Genomic DNA, 22,369 nt, shown 5'->3' with positions numbered 1-22,369 from the left:
TAAGCTTACATCCTCGTTTCACCCACCGTAACTTAGAATTTTTGCTTGGAAGTGTGTGCATGTAGTTCTCCACACATTTACACTTCACCTGTCCTGATTTCATAGCATTTATCCTGCTGTGTTTTAAGTACAGGCAGACCTCAGAGATATTGTGGTTTCGGTTCCAGACCACCACAATAAAGTGAATATCATTCTAAAGCAAGTCTCAGGAATTTTTTGGTTTCCCAGTGCATGTAAAAGTTATGTTTACACTACACTGCAGTCTATTAAGTGTGCAATAACATTATGTCTTTAAAAAAACAACGTACATACCTTAATTTAAAAATAGTGCTAAAAAATGCTAACCATCATCTGAGCCTTCAGCGAGTTGCCATCTTTTTGCTGGTGGAGGGTTTCAAATACTGTGACAATTATCAAAATGTGACACAGAGACATGAAGTGAGCAAATGTTGTTAGAAAAATGGCGCCGATAGACTTGCTCAGTGCAGGGTTGCCACAGACCTTCAATTTGTAAAACATGCAATATCTGTGAAGGACAATACAACAAAGTATGCCTGTATTTGCTTACCCGTTGGTCTCCTAGGCCAGACTACAAGCTCCTCTTGGGCAAGAACTGCATCTCACTCATCTTTGGATGACAAGACAGGTGCTCAGAAAATACTTACAAACCATTGGGGTTAGCAGCTGAGGTTCTCAAGGGGAGAGACCTTACAGAATCCTCCAACCTCAGCCTCACTGCAGACAGCACTTTATCCTGGAAGCAGTGGTAAGAAAAAATGACTGATAACAAATGCTGGAGAGGGTGTGCAGAAAAGGGAACCCTCCTACACTATTGGTGGGAATGTAAATTGGTGCAGCCACTATGGAAAACAGTATGGAGGTTCCTAAAAAACTAAAAGTAGAGTTGCCATATGATTTGGTAATCCCACACCTGGGCATGTATCTGGACAAAAATATAATTCAAAAAGATACATATGACCCCTATATTCATAGCAGCACTATTCACAAGAGCCAAGACATGGAAACAACCTAAATGTCCATTGACAGATAAAGAAGATGTCATGTATATATACAATGGAATATTACTCAGCCATAAAAAAGAAGGAAATAATGCCATTTGCTGCAATATGGATGGACCTAGAGATTATCATACTAAGTGAAATAAGTCAGAAAGAAAAAGACAAATACCATATAATATCACTTATATGTGGAATCTAATATACACAGATGAATGTATCTATGAAATAAAAACAGACTTACAGACATAGAGAACAGACTTGTGGTGGCCAAGAGAGAGGAGGGTCGGTGCAGGTGGAGTTTGGGATTAACAGATGCAAACTATCATATATAGGATGGATAAACAATAAGGTCCTACTGTGTAGCACAGGGAACTATATTCAGTATCCTGTGATAAACCATAATGGGAAAGAATTTTTAAAAAGAACAAATGACTGAATTAGCAAGAGACAGGCTGTTCCCATTCACCCCAGAGACTTTCTGTAGTTCTATTTGTCTGTTTCTATTTGCTTATTTGTTCCTTTTTAAACAGAGTGGATTCTCTCTGAAACTCAGGTCACGTTGAGTCAGCTGACCACAACAGGCAGAAAAGAATTTGCTGCATTCCACTTTTTTTTTCATTGTCAGTAAAAGCCAAGGTTCAAAGCACACAAACCATACCATCACCAGAGGAATGAGAGGGCATAGAAGCTTCCAGAAAGACGCAATCATCTTGGACCGTTAAAGCCTCCTCTCCCCATCACTCTGCTTTGTTGTGTCTTCCTGACCCATCTCGCCAGGCTTCCTTACCTCCAGAAGTGCCAGGAGACAGAGGTCTGTGCATCTGAGAGCAGAGGGCTGGGGCCGGACCTGGGGGATGCAACGTCACAGGACATAGAGCTGTACTCCTGCTGTGCTCCACCTCCTGAGCCTCAGTTTCTTCATCTGTAAGATGTGGGAGATGCCACCCACCTTACAGAGTCGTTACAAGGATGAGTGATGTCTAAGTGCTATTATTATTGTGACGATTATGGAAGCCTCTAGGCTCAGATGACATTCTCAAGCTGGCACATCATGAAAATCAACGAATCGCTCATGCATTATTCATCACACCTTGACATGATTTTCATATAACATTCAGCCAGAATATCTTCGATCTGTTTCTTGTTTCATTTGTGGTTCTGAGCCCAGAACACAGGATAACTAGCTCACCAGTTCAATAAGCTGATTTTTTTTTTTCTCAGAAAATGAACATCTGTTTGTACCAAGGTCTCAGGTTCCTGAAATACTTGGTTTTCTGAGGTTGAGGTATGGACTGAGGAAGGCTCAGGTGGTGTCTTGGAATTTCTCAACTAGATTATTAAGGCTGCATGACATGTATGCGACAGGTATCTATTTGGAGTCACCGTGGGAAGGTGAATCAAGCTCAGATTTTCCAGGAAGCAACTGTTGAATTTTACTTAGCTTTGAGTCCATTTCTCTGCTGGAAATAGCAGATCCCTGAGTACTTTTCCAATAGCCTTCTGGTAATTATAACAATTCCGAAAGGAATAATTTACACAATGTATTTTTGTATGCTTAGAGGAACGAGAAAGGCTGGTACATGCCTGGAGTTACTGTCAGAGAGACGTTTAAAAAATATGAATGACAATAGTGTACACCATCTGGCTCGTGGTCTCCACCAGCACTCTGGGACGGCGCTGTGCAGTTGAACTTCCTGGGATAATACCAGCGTTCAGATCTGTGCTGTCTCATATAGTGGCCACTGGCCACACACGGCCATCAGGCCCTTGAAATGTGGTCAGTGTGACTAAGGCCTGATTTTTTTTTTTTTTTTTTTTTTTGCGGTACGCGGACCTCTCACTGTTGTGGCCACTCCCGTTGCGGAGCACAGGCTCCGGACACGCAGGCTCAGCGGCCATGGCTCACGGGCCCAGCCGCTCCGCGGCATGTGGGATCTTCCCGGACCGGGGCACGAACCCGTGTCCCCTGCATCGGCAGGCGGACTCTCAACCACTGCGCCACCAGGGAAGCCCTAAGGCTTGATTTTTTAACTTTATTTCATTTAAACGAATTGAGATTTAAATAGCACTCATGACCAGTGACCACCATATTGGATAGTGCAGCTCGAAGGCACCAGTTGGAGCTCCCTGTAGCCGCCCTGCCATTTGGAGCACCACTGGGGCAGAGGAGGAAACCCACAGGGCACCCGCGGAGCCACAAAGCCCATGAACTTCAGCTCAGCTGAAGCCTCTCGATTGGGTTCTCTGGTTTCTTATCCCACAACAGATTGGAAGCATCCAGTGAAACAGAGAGGCAGACATGATGGAAAGGAAAAGTTGAAATCCTTTTCAAAAGAGAAAAGAGAAAAATAGTCTACGATGACTGAACATAGGACAAGCAGGCTTTATACCTCAAGAGTATGGTATTTGGTGCCTTGGACCATCGAGAAAATGTTAAGAGTTCAGGCACATAAGAAAGGACAAGAGAGAATAAGAGCAACCCTCATCCAGACCTTTGTCCATCAAAGGTGGTGAAAATATGAACGGTTTTGGCACATAAGTTGGTGAGTACAGTACTGGTTATCTGGAGAGTCCAGCTCTTGGTCACATCCCGTCCCTCCGACAAGCAAGAGATGTCCTGTGATGTCCTACTGCTCTTGGGCTGAAACCAAATAACTACCATGACCCCCTGGCCTGCCTGATGGAGCTTTTGCCACCACCCCAGCCTCAGTTGACCCCGTTTCTCCTGAGTCTCTGCTCTCCAGCGGTGCTGATCTTCCTTGTGTTTCTAGAAGGAGCCATGATCCTTCCTCCAGAGGACTTTGTGTGCTGTCCCCCTCTCTAGAAGGATCCTTCCACCCGGCCTCCCCCCTCCCCCTTCGGATCCCAGCTCAAATGCCCCTGCGTGGAAAGCCTGTTTACCCGTCCACTCCTTCTCACCCCATCTGGACCTGGTTCCTTTGTTATTCACTCTTCCACATGAACTCCTTGGGCCAACACCTACTTGAATATACATCTATATATATATTCCTCAGTGAGATTATCTGCTTTATTCATCTGTAAACTCCAAGAAAGCAGGGTTTGTGTTTGGCCTGATTCTTTCGCCTTTGTGTCTTCAGTGCCTGCTTGATATTCGAGAAATGCTAAATGAGGGAATGAATGAGTTCTGGTGTGTTTCTAAGACAATTTTCAGGATGCCAAGTGTCCTCCAATTCCTAACACTTTCACATCTTTTTATAAAGTCTCTTAGTCTCTGGGATGACTCATCTCCTCTGTAAGAGCCATTTCAAAGTTCTTACCATCCCATAACTTTTTGTCATGAAATCTTCAGCCTTAAAATTCCACCCACTTCACCCTTATTTGCTCCACTGACTACAATCACCCCCAAGCTTCCTGTTTCCTTTAAGCCATTCATTCTCCTGTTGGCAAAGCTGGGCGGTTCTTGCCATCCGCGGCTCTTTCGTCAGCAACGCAATTTTCTTGATTTTGTTTTTTCACTGTTTCTTTCACTTGATTTCCCTGATAGCCTTTGAACTCCTAGCTTACCTTCTCTCCGGCAGGATAGCTGCATTGTCTTTTGAGATTTTAAATTTATGCTCCATGAAATCTTTTTCTATCATCTCTTCTATGGACTTCCTCTAAATTTGCCAGCTTTCTATTCCTTATGCTTTCCCTTTTAAAGAAAAGTATTCAAAAGTGGGGGAAATGAAACCTACACTTATTCCCAACTCTTCTTACCTCTGAAACATAAAACATTACAAAATTTCTAAAACCTTTAGAGTTTCCCACCTTCTCATTTTCTGTCTGATTCCATGTTTTTTCTAAACAAATCAGGAGTAAAAATCTCCCATTAACCCTATGCCCCCCTCCCTAAACCTCAGTTATGCCTCAGGCTTCATTCTCTTTTGTAGAATGCGCTTTCTTCTTTGCTTAAATGATTTTCCCTTTCTAGTAGACCTTATTTAGTGCCATATTCTTGATATAAATTTCAATTCTCTTTAGCAAGTATTTTTTTTTTTTTTTTTTTTTTTTTTTTGCCGTACACGGACCTCTCACTGTTGTGGCCTCTCGTGTTGCGGAGCACAGCCTCCGGACGCGCAGGCCCAGCGGCCATGGCTCACGGGCCCAGCCGCTCCGCGGCATGTGGGATCCTCCCAGACCGGGGCACGAACCCGTGTCCCCTGAATCGGCAGGCGGACTCTCAACCACTGAGCCACCAGGGAAGCCCTTTAGCAAGTATTTTGATCCACTATTATGTACCAGGCACTGTCCTAAGGAAACAGTAATGTATATGATGAAAGAAAAATCCTTATCCTTGTGGAGATTACATTTTACGGGGAGAGTTATAATAAGCATAATGACATATATAATTTTTGATAGCGGTAAACTCTACAAATAATGCTATATAATAAATGCCATCTATAACAAAAGAATCTGAATTCATAACTCCTAGCCTACAGGACTGTTGTGAGCTAATCACATGTGAGCTAATGTATACGTAATGTATAGAGGAAGGTTCATTATTCTTTTTTTTTTTTTCAGAGAAGAAAGGATTTGTCACCTGCAGCAAGTAAGGAGAGACTTCATTATTCTTGATGGAAGTCGTGACTGCTTTTTAAGCACAGAGTCCTGCCACAAATGTATTAAAAATCTTGTCATTATTTTTTTAATGAAAGGGAAGATTATTCACTCAAGAGATTTTTATGGGGTGTCTTCTGTGTCTGAGGTACTAACATACATGCCAAGTGTTGCCACGAAGAAGAGAAAATCTGTGACATTCTGCCTTTGAAAGCAGCACTGAAATAACAAGCAGACTCACGGTGGCCTTTGCCCGAGGAAGGCCACTGGGGGCAGAGGGTGAGCTGATGCATTACCCTCAGACTACGCTGGGAGACTCACCTCCCACCCAGCCCACTCCCCATGGCTCGCGGTGGCAGAGCCCTGGCTGTTCTTTTGCTGTAGTGTTGAAAGGTGCTTTGTAAGGACGGCAAGGCCAATAAGTCAGGTTGACGGGCTGAGAGTTGGAAGCAACTTCATGTGCCATTTGTCTATTTCACAGATGAGAAAATATATGTAAAAACATATACACACACATAAACACATATATATACACATACATATCCGTTGTTTTGATCCTAAACAATCCCTTTCTCTACTGTTACTTTAATGACCTTCTTTTTTTTAAATTTTTATTTTATATTGGGGCATAGTTGATTTACAATGTTGTGTTAGTTTCAGGGGTACAGCAAAGTGATTCAGATATATATATATATATATATTCTTTTAGATCCTTTTCCATTATAGGTTATTACAATATACTTAGTAGAGTTCCCTGTGCTCTACAGCAGGTCCTTGTTAATTATCTATTTTATATAAAGTACTATGCATATGCTAATCCCAACCTTCTAATTTATCCACCCCCCCAACCTTTCCCCTTTGGTAACCATAAGTTTGTAATGACCTTCTGGGCAAAAACATTCCGAGAGTCAACTTTTCAATTCACTTCAACCAACCTTTTCTGTTTGGTTACGTGTAGAATTACTTGCAAAGCACAATAGGAGATGTAAAAATGAACAAGGGCTTGTTTCCATGTTCAAGGAGTTTGCTCCATAACACGGGAGATATCATTCACACTGGTAAGTGATACGTAACAACACAGAACAAGTAGCATGGACATGCACCAAAGGAGATAAACTCCAGCTTAAATCGTCCTGCAGGGAACTAGCCCACATGAGGAATGAGGGGTCAGAAGCTGGTTCCCAGAGGTGGTCCTGGGGTGCAGGGTTCACAAGGCTGGAGAGAGTGGTAGGTGGAAGAGAGAGTGAAGTGCCTTCACGAGGGGCTTCCCAGGCCACACAAAGGGAGTTTGAACTTGATTCAGTCAAGGTTTTGAGTGGAGGAGTAACTTCATCACAACCGTGCCTTAGGATGCAACTTCCAGGAGACAGGAGAGGCAGGTTGGCATTCGTTTGTCTGGAAAATGGTAGCTCGATTCTGTGATTCACATGTTCCCCATGATAATGATAGTTCACTTTGAATGTTCATTGCAGCACTATTTACAATAGCCAGGACATGGAAGCAACCTCAGTGTCCATCAACAGATGAATGGATAAAGAAGATGTGGCACATATATACAATGGAATATTACTCAGCCATAAAAAGCACCGAAATTGAGTTATCTGTAGTGAGGTGGATGGACCTAGAGTCTGTCCTACAGAGTGATTGATGTAAGCCAGAAAGAGAAAAACAAATACCATATGCTAATACATATATATGGAATCTAAAAGAAAAATGGTACTGATGAACCTAGGGGCAGGACAGGAGTAACCACGCAGATGTTAGAGAGTGGACTTAAGGACATGGGGAGGGGGAGGGGTAAGCTGGGACGAAGTGAGAGAGTGGCATGGACATATATACAGTACCAAACGTAAAATAGATAGCTAGTGGGAAGCAGCCGCATAGCACAGGGAGATCAGTTCTGTGATTTGTGACCACCTAGAGGGGTGGGAAGGAGATGCAAGAGGGAGGGGATATGGGGATATATGTATACATATAGTTGATTCACTTTGTTACACAGCAGAAACTGACACACCATTGTAAAGCAGTTATACTCCAATAAAGATATTAAAAAAAATAATAGTTCATGTTGACTGAGTGTGTGGAGAGCTTTGCATACATTAGCTCACTTAATTGTCAGAACACTCCTCTGGGCTGGGAGCTTTTATTATTTTGATTTTAGGATGGGGGAAGCTGAGGCTTTGAGAAGTTACATGCTAGAAAGAGGCAGATTGGGGACCCAACCAGGTCCATTCCATTCCTAAATCCACTCTCTCAACTGCGATGCTATGTTGCCCTGCAATGCCAACTGCAGTTGGCGATGATTTTGTGAAGGGGGTACAGAGGGGAGAGGTGGAAAGAACTGTCAGGCACCCCTACTCTGGCTGGTGTCGAGAAAGATGGTTAGGGGACAACAGTGGACCTGCACTGCGGGGGACATGTAACCCCTGAGGGTCTCCGCCTGCCAATTTCCTGGCCCCATTCCTTACCTTCTGTTTGTCTGCACTGAAATCCTCAGCATAATTTTCATATTAATTTAAGAAAATTAAGAATCAGGAAAGCAAGGCTATTATAAAATAATCCCACGTAATATTTTTCAAAGCCTAATGCCAGTAGGGTCGTGGTTTTATTTGTGTCACCTGCTCTTATAAATTAGCCTTGACATTCATAGCCAAGACTGCTCTACATAAATGTAAAAGATCAAAGGGCGATTTTACAATTTACGTGCACAAATCAGAACGGTGATTTTATATCATTCCTGTGTCCTGCATTGGTTCAGCCCCAGCGTTAACCTTATGCTAAACTTTCTAATCGTTTATTTCCTGGTGGCAACATGTAGGAAAAAACACACCACTCCCTTCAGGACAAAACATCTTATGGCACTAAAACTCCAATTCTTTATTTGTGTTTCACCCCAATTCCAGAACAATAGGACCATGATTACAGATGATGCTTTAAACATCCTCTATCATTTTAAAGGGATGTTTTACAACAGGAAAAGGTGCATCTGGAAAAAGCAAATGCACACTCAGTAGGATTTTGTCACTGTGAACGCTGCAGGAGTATGCTAGGTTCATTCGGTTGAACACGGAGGCCTGTAGCCCTCAGAAGTCAGACCTGACCCTTTATTAAGACTGGAGAATGGGGACAGGTCTCGTGTGTCCCTCCCAGTGGGACTGTCAATGGGCTTACAGCGAGTTTACGTGAAGATGTGTTAGAAGAATATGTATATAATTTAATCAGTGATCGAATGAAATCAGAAAACACTTCATCCAAGGAAGTCAGTCCTGAATCCCCATCGTTTCAGAATGAAGACGAAACTCTTATCTGCTTTTTAATTGCTTAAGGGACAATTTCCTGACAGCTTTTTTGTGTTTGTGTTTGGCCGTAGCACTTAAGACAATACCCACCCCATCCTGGTGCGCCCTGCAGCCGCGTAGGACACCGTAGCCAGTACTTTCTGTTCCAGAAATATGTCGAGAGCCCTGTCTCGAGATAAGAGTGACCGTATCGGGGGAGAGGGCCGGGGAGCTGCTGTGGAGCCAGCACAGTGAACTTGGCCCAGAGCTGTTCTCTTTATTCAGGCTCAGAGCTGGAGGAGTGTAAGCTTCCAGCATTATGACTGGGGGAGATTTCCGCCACCGGACACTCTTGCTCAGGTCCAAGTTTTCCAGGCTGGGTACCAAGCACCTTATTCATAACCTCACACTGCAGCCCGCACGCCCCTCCCTCCCGCCCACCCTCCTTCCCTCCTGTCTTTCTCTCCTCTGGGCGGGTGGGACGTGTCCTGGGGTACCAGCCCCTCTCCTCTTTCCTTCTTACTTCTCTCTCATCTGTGTCCTACTTCACCTCCATCCTTCCTCTGCTCCATCCCCTCCCTGTTATGGGTTTCCCCCCATGTCCTGGTCCCCTCCCCCTCTCGACTGTACTCAGTCTTCTTCTGCCCACCCCCTCACCAGAGAAATGTTTCTGTGTTTGGCATCTCTCTCTCTCTCAGACACTTTGCCCGTTCTCTGAATTTCACTGATTCCTTTGCTGCTTCACTCTGGCCTTCCCAGGCAGGCTCTCCACCCTCGCCCCTCACGCCCTGTGCTTTCCCATGAAGCTCCAGGGCTGTACCTGCCACTGCACCCCGGCTTTGTACACTCAGATCTCCAGTTCTTGTCTCAAAGTCAATATAAAATAAGCCTCCCCTTTCCCCTGCTCCCAAATAGACTTTCCCCCAACTTCCTTTTATAGTTCATGGTGCCACCACTTTCTCAACCTTCCCAGTTCAAAATCTGAAGTGACCTTGATTGACACCCCAGCCAGTCACAGAGTCTTGCCGATTTTTCCTGAAATTTCCACCTCACATCTCCTCCTCCCACTCTGCCCTCCTCGCCACTGCCTGGGCTCAGGGTCTCTTCACCGCAAACCTTGATTATCTCTCTGAGCACCTGCTGCTCTGACCTCTCGCCCCACAAGCCAAGGCGGGGGGGCGTGGAATGCAGAGGGCACTCTATTGCTAAGGCCAAAGCACTGTTCTTTTTAAAAAACAAAAAAACAATGCTTTGGCCTTAGCAACGTCAGCCAGGGGTAAGGAGGGTGGGGAATGATGTCAGGGACTGGTGTGCAGACCAGCTTTTGTGCTGCCCCACTGCTGAGCCACCTGCAGGAAAGGGAGGCTCTAGGTGCAGGGCTGGGGGAATAACCATAATTTCATCTTCAGTTATTCTGCAGATATATATTGAGTCCCCACAATACTGGATCCTGTCTTAGGCACAGAGATACAATAGCGAACAAAACAGAGTTCCTGTCCTCGTGGAGCTTTACTTAGTCACAGGAGGAGATAGATAGTAAATAAAGAGGGAACGTGATAGGGAATGATAAGTCGTAGGACTTACGTATAAAGAAATCAGAGCCAAATAAAGGGAGTAAAAAGTGAATGGGGGCTTCCCTGGTGGCACAGTGGTTGGGAGACCGCCTGCCGATGCAGGGGACACGGGCTCATGCCCCGGTCCGGGAAGATCCCACATGCCGCGGAGCGGCTGGGCCCGTGAGCCATGGCTGCTGAGCCTGCGTGTCCAGAGCCTGTGCTCCGCAACGGGAGAGGCCACAGCAGTGAGAGGCCCGCGTACCGCAAAAAAAAAAAAAAAAAAAAAAGTGAATGGGACCAAACGACCAATAAACATTAAAAGCTACTCAATGTTATGGGGGAAATGGTAATCAAAGCCATAATGACCAACCACATCACACCCCCTAAGATGGCTATAATAACAAACATAGAAAGTAGCAAATGCTGGCCAGGAGGTGAAGAAATTGAGGATTTCATCCCTTGCTGATGGGAGTGTAAAATGGGCAGCTGCTGTGGAGAGGAGTCTGGCAGCTCCTCAGAAAGTTAACCGTCGAGTCACCACATGACCCAGCGATTTCACTTCTACAGAGTCACCCAAGAGAATTGAAAACACGTGTTCAAACAAAAACTTGTACATGACTGTTCACAGCTGCACTATTCACAATAGTCAAAGGGTGGGGACGACTCCAATGGCCATCAAGTGATGAACGGATAGACAGAATGGGTTCTATGCATTCAGTGGAATCTCACTCAGCCGCAAAAAGGATGGACGTCATGGCAGACCCTTAACAACATCATGCGCAGTGAAAGAAGCCAGACACAAAGGCCACATATTGCATGATTCCATTTATAGGAAACATCCAGAGCAGGCAAATCCATCGAGACAGAGAGCAGATCAGTGGTCGTCAGAGGCTAGGGGCCTGGGGGACATGGGGAAGGACTGCTTGGTGGGCAAGGGATTTCCTTTGGGGATGATGGGAATGTTCAGGGACTAGACGGTCGTGATGGTTGCACAGCTTTGTGAACGTACTAAATACCGCGTAATTGTACACTTTTTTTTTTTTTTTTTTTTGCGGTATGCGGGCCTCTCACTGTTGTGGCCTCTCCCATCGTGGAGCACAGGCTCCGGACGCACAGCCTCAGCGGCCATGGCTCACGGGCCCAGCCGCTCTGCGGCATGTGGGATCTTCCCGGACCGGGGCACGAACCCATGTCCCCTGCATCGGCAGGCAGACTCTCAACCACTGCGCCACCAGGGAAGCCCTGTACACTTTTAAAATGGTTAAAAAGGTGAATTTTACCACAATAAAAACAAGTGAATGGGGTGGTCCAGGGTTGCTCCTTGAATAAAAGGGTCAAGGAAGCCTCTCAGCTGAGGGGTGATTTAGGCCAATACCTGAAGCTGGAGGGTGTATAGTGACAAGGGCAGAAAGCCTTCTGGGCTGGAGGCCGCAAAGCAACAGGACGTGATGGATGCATGTCCTGACGCCTGCCATACTCTGAGCGCTGCACTCGCACATCAGCTGAGGGAGATGGGCACTTAGCCCTCCCTCACGTGTGAACTGAGTGCTGCCTAGACAGTAAGAGAAGATGCTTGCCAGGTGCTTAACTTAGTACCTGGCAGGTGGTGAGCTCTCAGGAATAGGGGTCGTGTTATGTCTTCAACCTCACCTGCAATCTGAAGCTTGAAACTGAGCACTTCATTTTGCACTATCTGATAATGTTTGGTAATTATTTAATGAATATAGGTAGGAGTCAAAATACATGATCAACACCCATGAGGGTATTTATATGTATTGGGATAACCTTCCCCCAAGCCTGGTGGCTCTTCCGATACAAAGCATAGAGAATGCACTTGAGTCAGTGTTCGACTGACCAATGATTGATTGGCTATTGATTGATTGCTTTGGCTCCATCATCAAATCGGAGTGGAATTTTCTTCAAACTAAAACTTTAGAGGAAACAATGACCTCTGGGAGGAGGGGGAACAGAGAGAGAGAGAGAAAGAGAGAAACAGAGAGAGGTGGAGGGAGGGAGGGGAGAGAGAGAGAGAGAGAGAGAGAGAGGTGGAGAATTGGCAAATAAACACCTGGTCCTGCCAAGGGGAGCTATATTGAAAGACTTCATAGGCAAAAATTTTTGCAAAAATAAAAAATAAAACAAGTTGTGCAAAGAAAGATCTGGAGGAGTGGTGGTAAGTTTTGCCCAAAACTGGCTTCTGCACATAAATTCGTCTTTTGTCTCCAGAGACTGTAGTTATCGGTGTTCAAAGAAATTGTTAACATGTTTTACAAAGAGATGGAAGGCAAATCTTTAATGTCCTATCACCAGAGAAAGGTATAAATTAGAAAATATGAAAACATGAGATAGTAGGCTAACATTTCACAACAATTTAGAAGTAGGATATAGATGGATGGAGAGATAGATAGATAGATAGAAAGATAGATAGATCATAGATAGACACATAGATAGATATTCCATAGATCAATGGATGTAATGGTACCCACCTGCTTGAGGAGGAAGCAGTTAGGGAAAGAGAACCGGTTCAGTTTCATTTGATGAGAAGATGTCAAGAGAGGGCTTGCACCCGTGCCTGTGTGAGGTGGTCACATGACCAAGCAGCTGCACCAGAGGACGAATAAGACCAACGGACCCTAGTTTCCCACCTTTCTGACCCGCACGCACCCAAAGGCATTTGGGTGGCTCCACCAAGGCACAAGTATTCCTCAAACCTCCAGCCCTTTCTGCACAGAGAGAGTCGCCCCTGCAATTTTCTCTCCCTAAGATCCTGTTTCCCCACTTTATCCTCTTCCAGAGAAACAGACACAAGCCCTGTGCAACAGTCAAAAGCTAGGAGGCAGCTGGCTTCTCCCAGCGCCCACTGGCACAGTTGTCCCAATCATCTTTTCAGCAAATCAATGACAAAGGAAAGAAAATATTTACCTGAGGTTCTCGCTTTCCTCGTGAACGTCTAAAATGGAATCATTACAAAGCAGCCCGATGCCTCTTCCCAGAGTGGTTTAAATCCCAAATCTGCCTCTGAGAGCAGCTCTGAGTTTGAGCTCTGAATAGAGGCTGTGTGTTATTTTAACCACAAGGTTTTCTAGCCGGGAGGAGGAGAGATGGAAATGAGCTTGGCAGAAGCAGAGGCACGGCCACCTCAAGTGAAACGAGCCCGCAGAGCTGATGGAACAGCTCGGGGACGTTCGAAGAACCCTCAAACCAACGCTTCCTAAACGAGAGGTGAAGTAACTGCGGAACATTCCAGAGGAGTAAGATAAGACACTTACGGTCTTTTCTAAAAAAAGACACATTGGTCCGCCCTGTCTGATACCGTGTGCAGGGAAGACCCGCTCGGAGCTGGCCCGGGGAGCCCTGGGCCTGGACAGGAGCAAGTCACGCCTGCAGACAGCTGCGCTCCACGCAGCAGGGAGCCTTCTGGGGGCTCAGGGACAGAGGGACCGAGGAGCGGGACCACATGCGACCTTCCGTGTAGAAGCAAAACCAGCATCCTGAGAACCCACAGGCAGTTATAGGGTAAGGGAGGAGCTCTTCTGGATTTTATGTCATTAGGGGAGATGAACGTGTGAGTGTGTGAGTGTGTGCGTGTCCCTCTCTTCCCAAACAACTTCAAAAGCAAAGATCCCGCCTCAGCTTGGACCTCGGTTAGAGCTCCCCCTCGTCCTCAGCATCTTGGCAAAAGGCAAACGCCACCTTTGCACTTGGAGGAGGAGGAGGATTTATCGCATCACAGAATCAACAGCTAAAACCAGGGCCCCTGGAGCGGCCAGCGGTCCTTTACTGCCAGCCCTTCGCAGAGGCCAAAGGGGGTTAACTCCGCTTTTGGAAAAACTCAGCAGTGCTTCCCTGCAGCAGGGCCGTAACTCATGTTTATATAGTCTTTCATCTCAAAGGAGCTTGAGGTGTGTTTACACCAAAATATAAGTTATCCTGGGCACAGTCATCTCGGGGACAAAAAAAATGGCCCAGCAGCCACGGGCCAGGACACGGCCAGTCAGTTTGGAACCGCAGGTGGACAGCGGGATGGGGCCAGGAGGGCCTGTAAGAAAGAACAAGAGGGGGCTTCCCTGGTGGCGCAGTGGTTGAGAGTCCGCCTGCCGATGCAGGGGACACGGGTTCGTGCCCCGGTCCGGGAAGATCCCACATGCTGCGGAGCGGCTGGGCCCGTGAGCCATGGCCGCTGAGCCTGCGCGTCCGGAGCCTGTGCTCCGCAACGGGAGAGGCCACAACGGTGAGAGGCCCGCGTACCGCAAAAAACAAAAAGAAAGAACAAGAGGGACCTGTGGTGCTAATGCTGCCCTTTCCTCCTGGAGCTAGAAGGAGCCCCTCCTCTGTGCGCGTTCCTTCTTGACTCCCCCCGTGTCTTTTTCCCTTCCTACCTACACACACGACCTCCTAAGGGACCTCGAAATCATCAACTAGGAGGAAAACGGTGACTGCGTCTTCCAACTGGATCATGTAGACCAGGGGTTGGCAAACCCAGACCGCTGCCTGTTGTCTTTAATTAAGCTGTATTGGTCATAGCCACGCTCGTGCACGCAGGGGCTGCCTCTTGTTCCGCGACAGAGGGGTGGCGCGAAGGTGGCAGAGACTGTATGTCGACTATTGTTTCGTTTTGCCTTGTTTAAGTTTTTGAAAGTAGAAGAAAGGAGCGAGGAGGCTCTCGCAGTTCTCCCTCAGGCTCCCCAGCAGAGGAAACACTGACTCATATCACCCACCCTATACTCGGGCCCTGAGCCTCCCCTCTTAGTAACCCTTCATCAGAGAAACTCTTCACCCATGTCCCCTCCCTGCCTGCTCAGCCCCATGCCCCAGCTCACCAGCTTCATCCCCAAGAAATGACCGTGGCTGCAGCCAGGCGCTCTCTCAAATAGAAGCTCTGGGAGGGCCCTCCACGTCCTTGTCTTTGCGACCCTTTCTGGTGACTCCCTCCTCCAGGCTCTCATCATATTTTGTTCATTCTTCTGTCTGGTAGTTCTTGTCATTATATCCCAATGATCAATAAAAACTGTAAATGACTATCACATGCCCATTCGTACTCAATGGCTCCAGATGACCTACAGAATAAAGACTAATACTCTTCATAAGGCATTATATATACAAGTATATCTAATGATCTCTGGACTACGGGCTTCCCGAGAGCGAGAGCAATATCTTATTCAGCGTTTTATCCCCAGGATCCAACACAACAAGAGACACACAAGGGGACACCCTAGTAATGGGTGTTCTTATTACAGAAAGGGCTCAATCGGTCTTACCCCACCGGAGCAGAATCTTAAAGGAAGTGAACGCAAGGGTGTCGGATACCCTCCGAGGACCCGGCTTTCTTAACACCGTCTTCCTCAGGGATGACCTTGGCCTCGTCCTTCTAACCCTGGTGCCTCAGTGGGGCTGACCTTCCCACGTTCTTTGTTAGTAGACCATCTCATCTGGAATCTGTGTGGGAAGATCCGCCTTGCAGGAATAGATACCAGCAGGAGGTACAAAAAGATGGCCTTTGTGACAACCAGGGCTGTCAGAAGGATTGGTCGGGTTCAGCACGGGGTGGGAAGTGTCCCTCCTCACGCTAAGGGGATAGCTCAGCTTCTGCGGTGTGGCCCCATCTGTCACGTGGCCAAGGGATGCAGACGTGCCCCGTCAGGCCTGGAGCTGACGGGAACCAGCCCTCTCATGTGACAAGTGGCATTGGCGCTGTACCAGTGGTGCAAGCCGGGCCACCACTGAACTCATCTGTATCCTGCTGAATGGCCACAAGTGTGGCAAGACCTGGTAACATTTTGTGGTGAACAAAAGGTGGTGACCTGGGTGTACAGGACGTTTATTAAATGCGTGGCCACCCCACATCTTGTGAGCAGAAGTCCTGGGATTATCGTGGACTCCACACTGAGTTCTTGTCTCAGTGCTCGGGCTGCATAACAAAACACCACAGACTGGGGGACTTAAGCAACAGAAGTGTATTTTCTCACGGTTCTGGTGGCCACAAGTCTGAGGTCAGGGTGCCAGCGTGGCCAGGCTCTGGTGACAGTGCTCTTCCTGGCTTGCAGGCTGCCTGGTCACCTCTCGCTTTGTCCTCGCCGGGCCTTTCCTTGCTGCTTGTGTGAGGACAGATCGCTCTCTCTCTTCCTCCCCTACAAGGGCACCGATCCTATCAGATTCAGACCCCACCCTTATGACCTCACTTAACCGTAATTACCCCCTAAACGCCCTTGTTCAAATACAGTCATATCGGGCATTAGGGCTTCAACATATGAACCTGGTGGGGGGAACACAACTCAGTTTGTAGCAGTGGCTCTTCCCCAAAGTGGAAGCCTAACTCTCTCCTCCAGCCTTCTCTGCAGCTGGGGTGCAGGCATTTATCACAGGCTGGGCAGTCAGATGCCTTCAACTCAGTAAAAACCAGGAATGGGGTTGAATCCACTTTACAGGAGGTCAGTGCCACTTGGCAGGGAGACATCGGCTCTCAGAGGCAGCCCTGGGGAGGGCCGGTCATGTGTCTGGTACAGATTTTCTGCTGGGTGAGTCCAGGGTCCCAGCCCCGCCTCTGCAGGGACAGCCAGCTCCCCACCCACATAACTTGTGCTCCTGGCGGTGCAGCGTCTATGTCTGACCCTGGTCTCCTGTAGATGCTGTGACCTACTGATAATTTTCAGTAAATCATCTTTTGGCTCAAGCTAGCTAGAGGTACCAGGTGCAACAAAGAACACAGATGTGTGTGACTGATGTGGGTGCTTAAATTTTTTAAACCGCTTAGTTCCTTTTGCTTGCTTTCTTGGCTGGCTTCTCCAGAGGATTTTTTTCTCTTGCCCCAGTGCTCTTTAGAGTGAGTCTTTGGAATGTGACGTTGTACCGATTCTTGGCTTGTTTGCTTTAGGCTCATTCCTCATCCTTTTCCTACTTCACTTTGTATCATAGGCGGTGTGTGGTGGTGGGGGGTGGCGGTTCAGCCCTGCAAGTTGTGTGTTGCAGGCTCTTGTGACACCTGGGTTCAACCCAGGAGAGGTACCGGCGGGGGACTGGGCAGCCCGAGAGAGGGAGCAGCCGGGGTGCCTCTCCCCATCTCTCCGCCTTGGGTAGCCTCTCCAGCAGGGCTGCGTTTCTCCCTCGGACTTCAGCTCTGCGGGGACCGGGCCCCAGGCCCAGCTCCCGTCAGGTGACTCTGGCTCTGGGCTTCAGCCCCGGGAAGCTGTGACCTCCTGCTACTTCTGATAGCCTCACTTCCCTGTTGGGCTTCTCGACTTTTCCATTGGCCGTATCACCACCTCACTGCATTTACACGTCCTCCGTTGTTTGTTGTTTTTGTTTTTTGGTTTTTTTTTTTGCGGTACTCAGGCCTCTCACTGCTGTGGCCTCTCCCGTTGTGGAGCACAGGCTCCGGACGCACAGGCTCAGCGGCCATGGCTTACGGGCCCAGCCGCTCCGTGACATGTGGGATCTTCCCGGACAGGGGCACGAACCCGTATTCCCTGCATCGGCAGGCGGACTCTCAACCACTGCGCCACCAGGGAAGCCCACGTCCTCCGTTTTAATGCTGAGAGCGGGTCTCATGTTCCTGGGCAGAGCCTGATGGATACAGCTACCCATGCCACTTCCACTTCCGGTCAAAGAGCCACCACCCCCGTGGGCTGGAGTGGAACTCTCCGGGAGGCACCTCCGCCCTGTGGGGTAGAACTTTTCCTCTTGCGTTGGAAGAAGTCACTTCTCCAAAGTGGACGACCACGAGGCAAGTGTTGTCAGGCCACATACCTAACACTTCTGGCCTTTCAGAGAACAAGAAACAGCCTCCGGAGAGACTTGTTGATGGAAAAAAATCATGATCAGAAGCAGCAGCTAAATCCTCGCCCCACAGACCAGAACATCCCAGGAGGATAAAACAAGATGAGGCAGAGATGGGTCAGCGAAGGCTGATAACTACACAGGGGATTTAGAAAAAAAGAAAGTATAAAGGCTTTTCCTTCCAATTCATAAGGGAGAAAATGGCTATAAACCCAAGGTATTCATTCTGGCATTATTTATTAAAATCAATCTAAATGTCCAACAGTAATAAAATTATGTTTCGTCATGAGGCATTTTACCACATGGAATAGTTTTCAACCAGTAGCCAAAACAATTATGAAGGTGATGTAGCAACTCGGGAAATGTTTAGAGTGCTGTTAAATAAGTAGAATTAACAGAAGCAGATAATGTACCTACTCTGTGATCACAGCCATGTGAAAATCATAAATGCATAGAGACAAACTAGAAGTGTGGGAGTCAGTGTGCTAAGGTGATACCATGATAAGTGGATTATTCTTTATAAAATTGCCATTCTTAAAAAATAAGGATGTTGGACAGCAAGGTCCTACTGTAGAGCACAGGGAACTATATTCAATGTCTTGTGTTAACCTATAATGGAAAAGAATCTGAAAAAGAATAGATATATGTGTGCACGTGTGTGTGTGTGTGTGTATGTATAACTGAATCACTTTGTTGTACACCTGAATCATTGTAAATCAACTATACTTCGATTTAACAATTCAATAAACAAATAAATTAAATCATAAATAAATTTTTAAAAATTTCAGCCAATAAATAAATAAATAAAATAAAAAATAAACAAAAATAGGATGTTTGTACAACGATGAATATTCTTTCCCTTCCTATCTAAGCTCATGCGATGCTAAGTGACAACAGGAAGAGGACAGGCAGGGCCGAGAGGCAGCCACTAGCAGGACTTGGGACACACTGAAGGGGCCTAGAAGTAGTGAAGAATATTAAAAGGAATAAAATACTCTGTACTGAGGAATATTGAATTTTGGTGCTCTTTAGGACCTATGTAGAAACAGGCACACATAGGATTTGACTGGGCTTGAGTAATGGCCTGCAGCTTTCACTTTCACGCTCAGTCCCATGGCATCGGCAAAGGGGCTGGGGAAGCTCCCTCCCTGCCACCATTAAAAGACGCGGAAGCTGGAGCGGAGAGGTGAGAAGGGACTTACTCAGATTCACACGGCTGGAGACGTCTTCTTTGATTCCGAGTCCGGCACGTTGATCTCTGCCCCATGGTTGCTTCTAAACAATTAACATGTGGCTGATCAAAACCAGGGTCCTTTCAACAACGTTTAACTCTGATTCCATTTTATTTCATCTATATACTCACTTTGTCTTCTACCTGATGACTTTGAAGTTAATACCAATTATCATATGACCTAACCTGTTCATCCGAAAAAAACGATGTATTGTAAACACAAGCAAACAAACAAACCAGGGTCCGCAGTGACCACAGATGGTTCTTCCTTGTCCATTCCTGAGACCTGGTCCTGAGTCCCCTGGGGCTGCTCTGGCGGCTCACAGCCCCGTGTGCCTCTGCCCCGCCCTCTAGATCAAAGCTGTCTCTGAAGTGGGGTCTTCTTATCTCCCCTTGCGCAGGCTTCCCGTTGACTGCATCTAACGCTCTGTATGTCGATTCCGGGCTGGAGAAGACCTGCTGCTTTCAGGAAGGGGTGGATTATAGGACCTGCTCACAGGGCAGTTGGAGAATTACATTTTTTTAATGTGTGTATGGGATTTAGTGCAGTGCCAGGCATGTAAGAAGCTGGCTAGCTGGTGGTCATGGTCCCCCTAGTAGTAAAACTCGGAGTAGCAGCAATTAACTAAGGGCTTGGGGTTAGAAAGAGCCCCACGAAAAAACTTCCTTCAGGAATTAGGAGCAAGAAGAAAGGTTTCTTCTTTCTTCTCCCACAAATTTACTTAATTCCTAGTTCTAGGGAACTCATGTGCTTTCTTTTTAGCCCAAACTGCAAGAAATCTCACTTCTTTTAGTCCAGCTTCTTTTAGTTTTTTTCTGCCCCATTCCTCACCCTCTTTATATCTTGTTCCTATCTTGGGTCTTATACATTGTTTGGTATCAAATCTGTGCTGGATATAAATTAGTTGATTACAAAATAAGCCAGGTATTTACTGTATGTAGCTTAGCTGATCGAATAGGCATCTCTCTTGTTTCCTTGTTATACTGTGAATCAATGAATTTACACAGCAAATGTTTCATCTATTTACTGCAAATAAACAATATTTAGTGTGTGCCATTCATTTAGTTACTGCTTAATAAATGATGGCCACAAATAATACACAGATTAACCTTAGCAAGAAGGCATGCTCTCCTAAATTTCTCACTCATGTAACTTCCTGATAAAATAGGTTCATAATTTCATTGATGATAAGCCTTGTGTGTGTGTATGTGTGTGTGTGTGTTTTCTCTCTCGAGCATGCTGTACCTACATGCCAAGGCATAGCTCAAACCCTACCATCACCCAGTTATTCATTTATCCATTTGACAGGTTTTATTGAGTACTTGCTACATGCCAGGCCCTGTGTTAAATTAAGTTCTCCGATTCTCCATTTTTTCATGGTCAAGGCTTCCTCCAAAGCCTGAGGGTGATTAGTGCCTGAGCCATTCATTTGGTATTTGGTATCTGCTGTCTGGCCTTGTAAATTGCTTTCTTATGAATGGCATTCTGTATCTCCCATCAGACTATGATCCTCTCTAGAGCAAGGACCTTATACTATTAATCTTTGAAGCCTCAGTATCTACCCCGTACATTGCCCTACATGTATTAGGTTCTCAATAAATGGTTTTATTAATATTGATATTATGTCATCCTGGTAATTCAACATAAGTGGATATTACATGGAAAGTGAAATTTAATGCCTCCAAGCTCAGAAAACTTTCTGTTGTGAACATATGAAAGCATATCCAAGGTTTAAGACTAGAGGCTTATGGGACAGTCCAAGCCACAGACTAGCAAGGATGCCGGCAAACACCTGAGCCAAGCTGGCTGTGTGAGCCTGAATGCTAGAGCCTGCCACCTCGGCCCTGCCTGAATGGGCAAGTGGTCACCCAGCCCGACACCACAGCTCAACGGGCATTGCCTCAAAAAGTATGACGAACACGGCCATGGGAGGGGCTGCGGTGTCCCTCCTGAGAATGGACAAGCACGTCGTGAACAAAATCATTACTAAGCACTAAGCTGAATAGAATCGATCCTGTACGTTGGCCAAAGAAGAGCCATCTTGCAAAGCAGAATGGACGGAAAACAATAGTTACCCAGCCAAGCCTTGTTTATCTCAATGCAGAATCGGTTAACTTGTAAGAGCCATGGTATTTAGTTTGAAGGTGAATGTGATGCAGGATATAAAAATAACTAATTTCATAAATCTCTCCAGGGAATGGAAAGCCAGTATGTCAATGTGTGTAGTGTCACAGCAGCCCAGTGCTCCCTGGACCCCAACGCAAGACGCACAGACCGCTGCCTCCTAGGAGGCTGTTTCGGTTTCGTGGGACCAACCCCAAGTCTCAGCAGCTCTATCCTCTAAGCACCAAGAACCTGACATAACTTCCTCTCACATCTTGGCAATTCTCAGACTTGATCGATCATCAGATTCACATCCTGAACCTTTTTTTTTTTAAAGCAGATTCTTGGGCCTCATCTCCATAGATTTTGATTCAGCAGGTCTTTAGCAAAACTTTCCAGGTAATTCTGGAAACTGGCCATGTTTTGGTCCACTGGTCTAGATCTCTTTCTTCTGCACTGTGCTCTGCTGGCTGGGAACGAGGGCTGGAAAAGACGTGTAGCTCCTGGTTGCCCCTGTGTGCTGCTCAATGATGAGTTATTGGGAAGACAAAACTTGCAGGTATGAACAAGCAGAGAATAATGACAGTGAGGAAGGAAGGCTCGGGGCTCATGTAAGCGCTGTATAAGGCGGCCCGAGACTGGAGAAGGCAGGGCGCCCCTGGCAAGAAAACAGTGTTAGCAAAGCCACAGAAATAAGACTCACCAGGGACAGGGGGTGGGACCAGCTGCCTGGGGTGGACGAGACACACACTGGAGGTGATGGAAATAACTCTGACGTGTGGATGTTTAACAAGGGGTTATGCAACTCTCTCTGAAGAACGGCACTCAGAAACAGTGACCCAGTGGAGACC

General features: G+C 46.6%; 1 protein-coding gene across 1 annotated transcript in view; it reads right to left on the bottom strand.

The window, feature by feature from the left end:
• The window catches only part of JCAD (junctional cadherin 5 associated), an 83,121-nt gene extending 63,663 nt beyond the window's left edge, over window positions 1-19,458 (bottom strand). The window contains exon 1 of the mRNA XM_082618216.1: window positions 19,386-19,458. Coding sequence (XP_082474342.1) covers window positions 19,386-19,450 — 65 coding nt within the window. The 5' untranslated portion in view covers window positions 19,451-19,458. The remainder of the gene's footprint in view (window positions 1-19,385) is intronic.
• Between the last annotated feature and the right edge of the window lie 2,911 nt (window positions 19,459-22,369).

This window comes from Mesoplodon mirus (assembly GCF_964341445.2).
Source record: "Mesoplodon mirus genome assembly, chromosome: 4".
In the NCBI taxonomy this organism is placed as follows: Eukaryota; Metazoa; Chordata; class Mammalia; order Artiodactyla; family Ziphiidae; genus Mesoplodon; species Mesoplodon mirus.
Note: the sequence above shows the minus strand (reverse complement) of the source record. Positions and strands in the feature narration are given on the sequence as shown.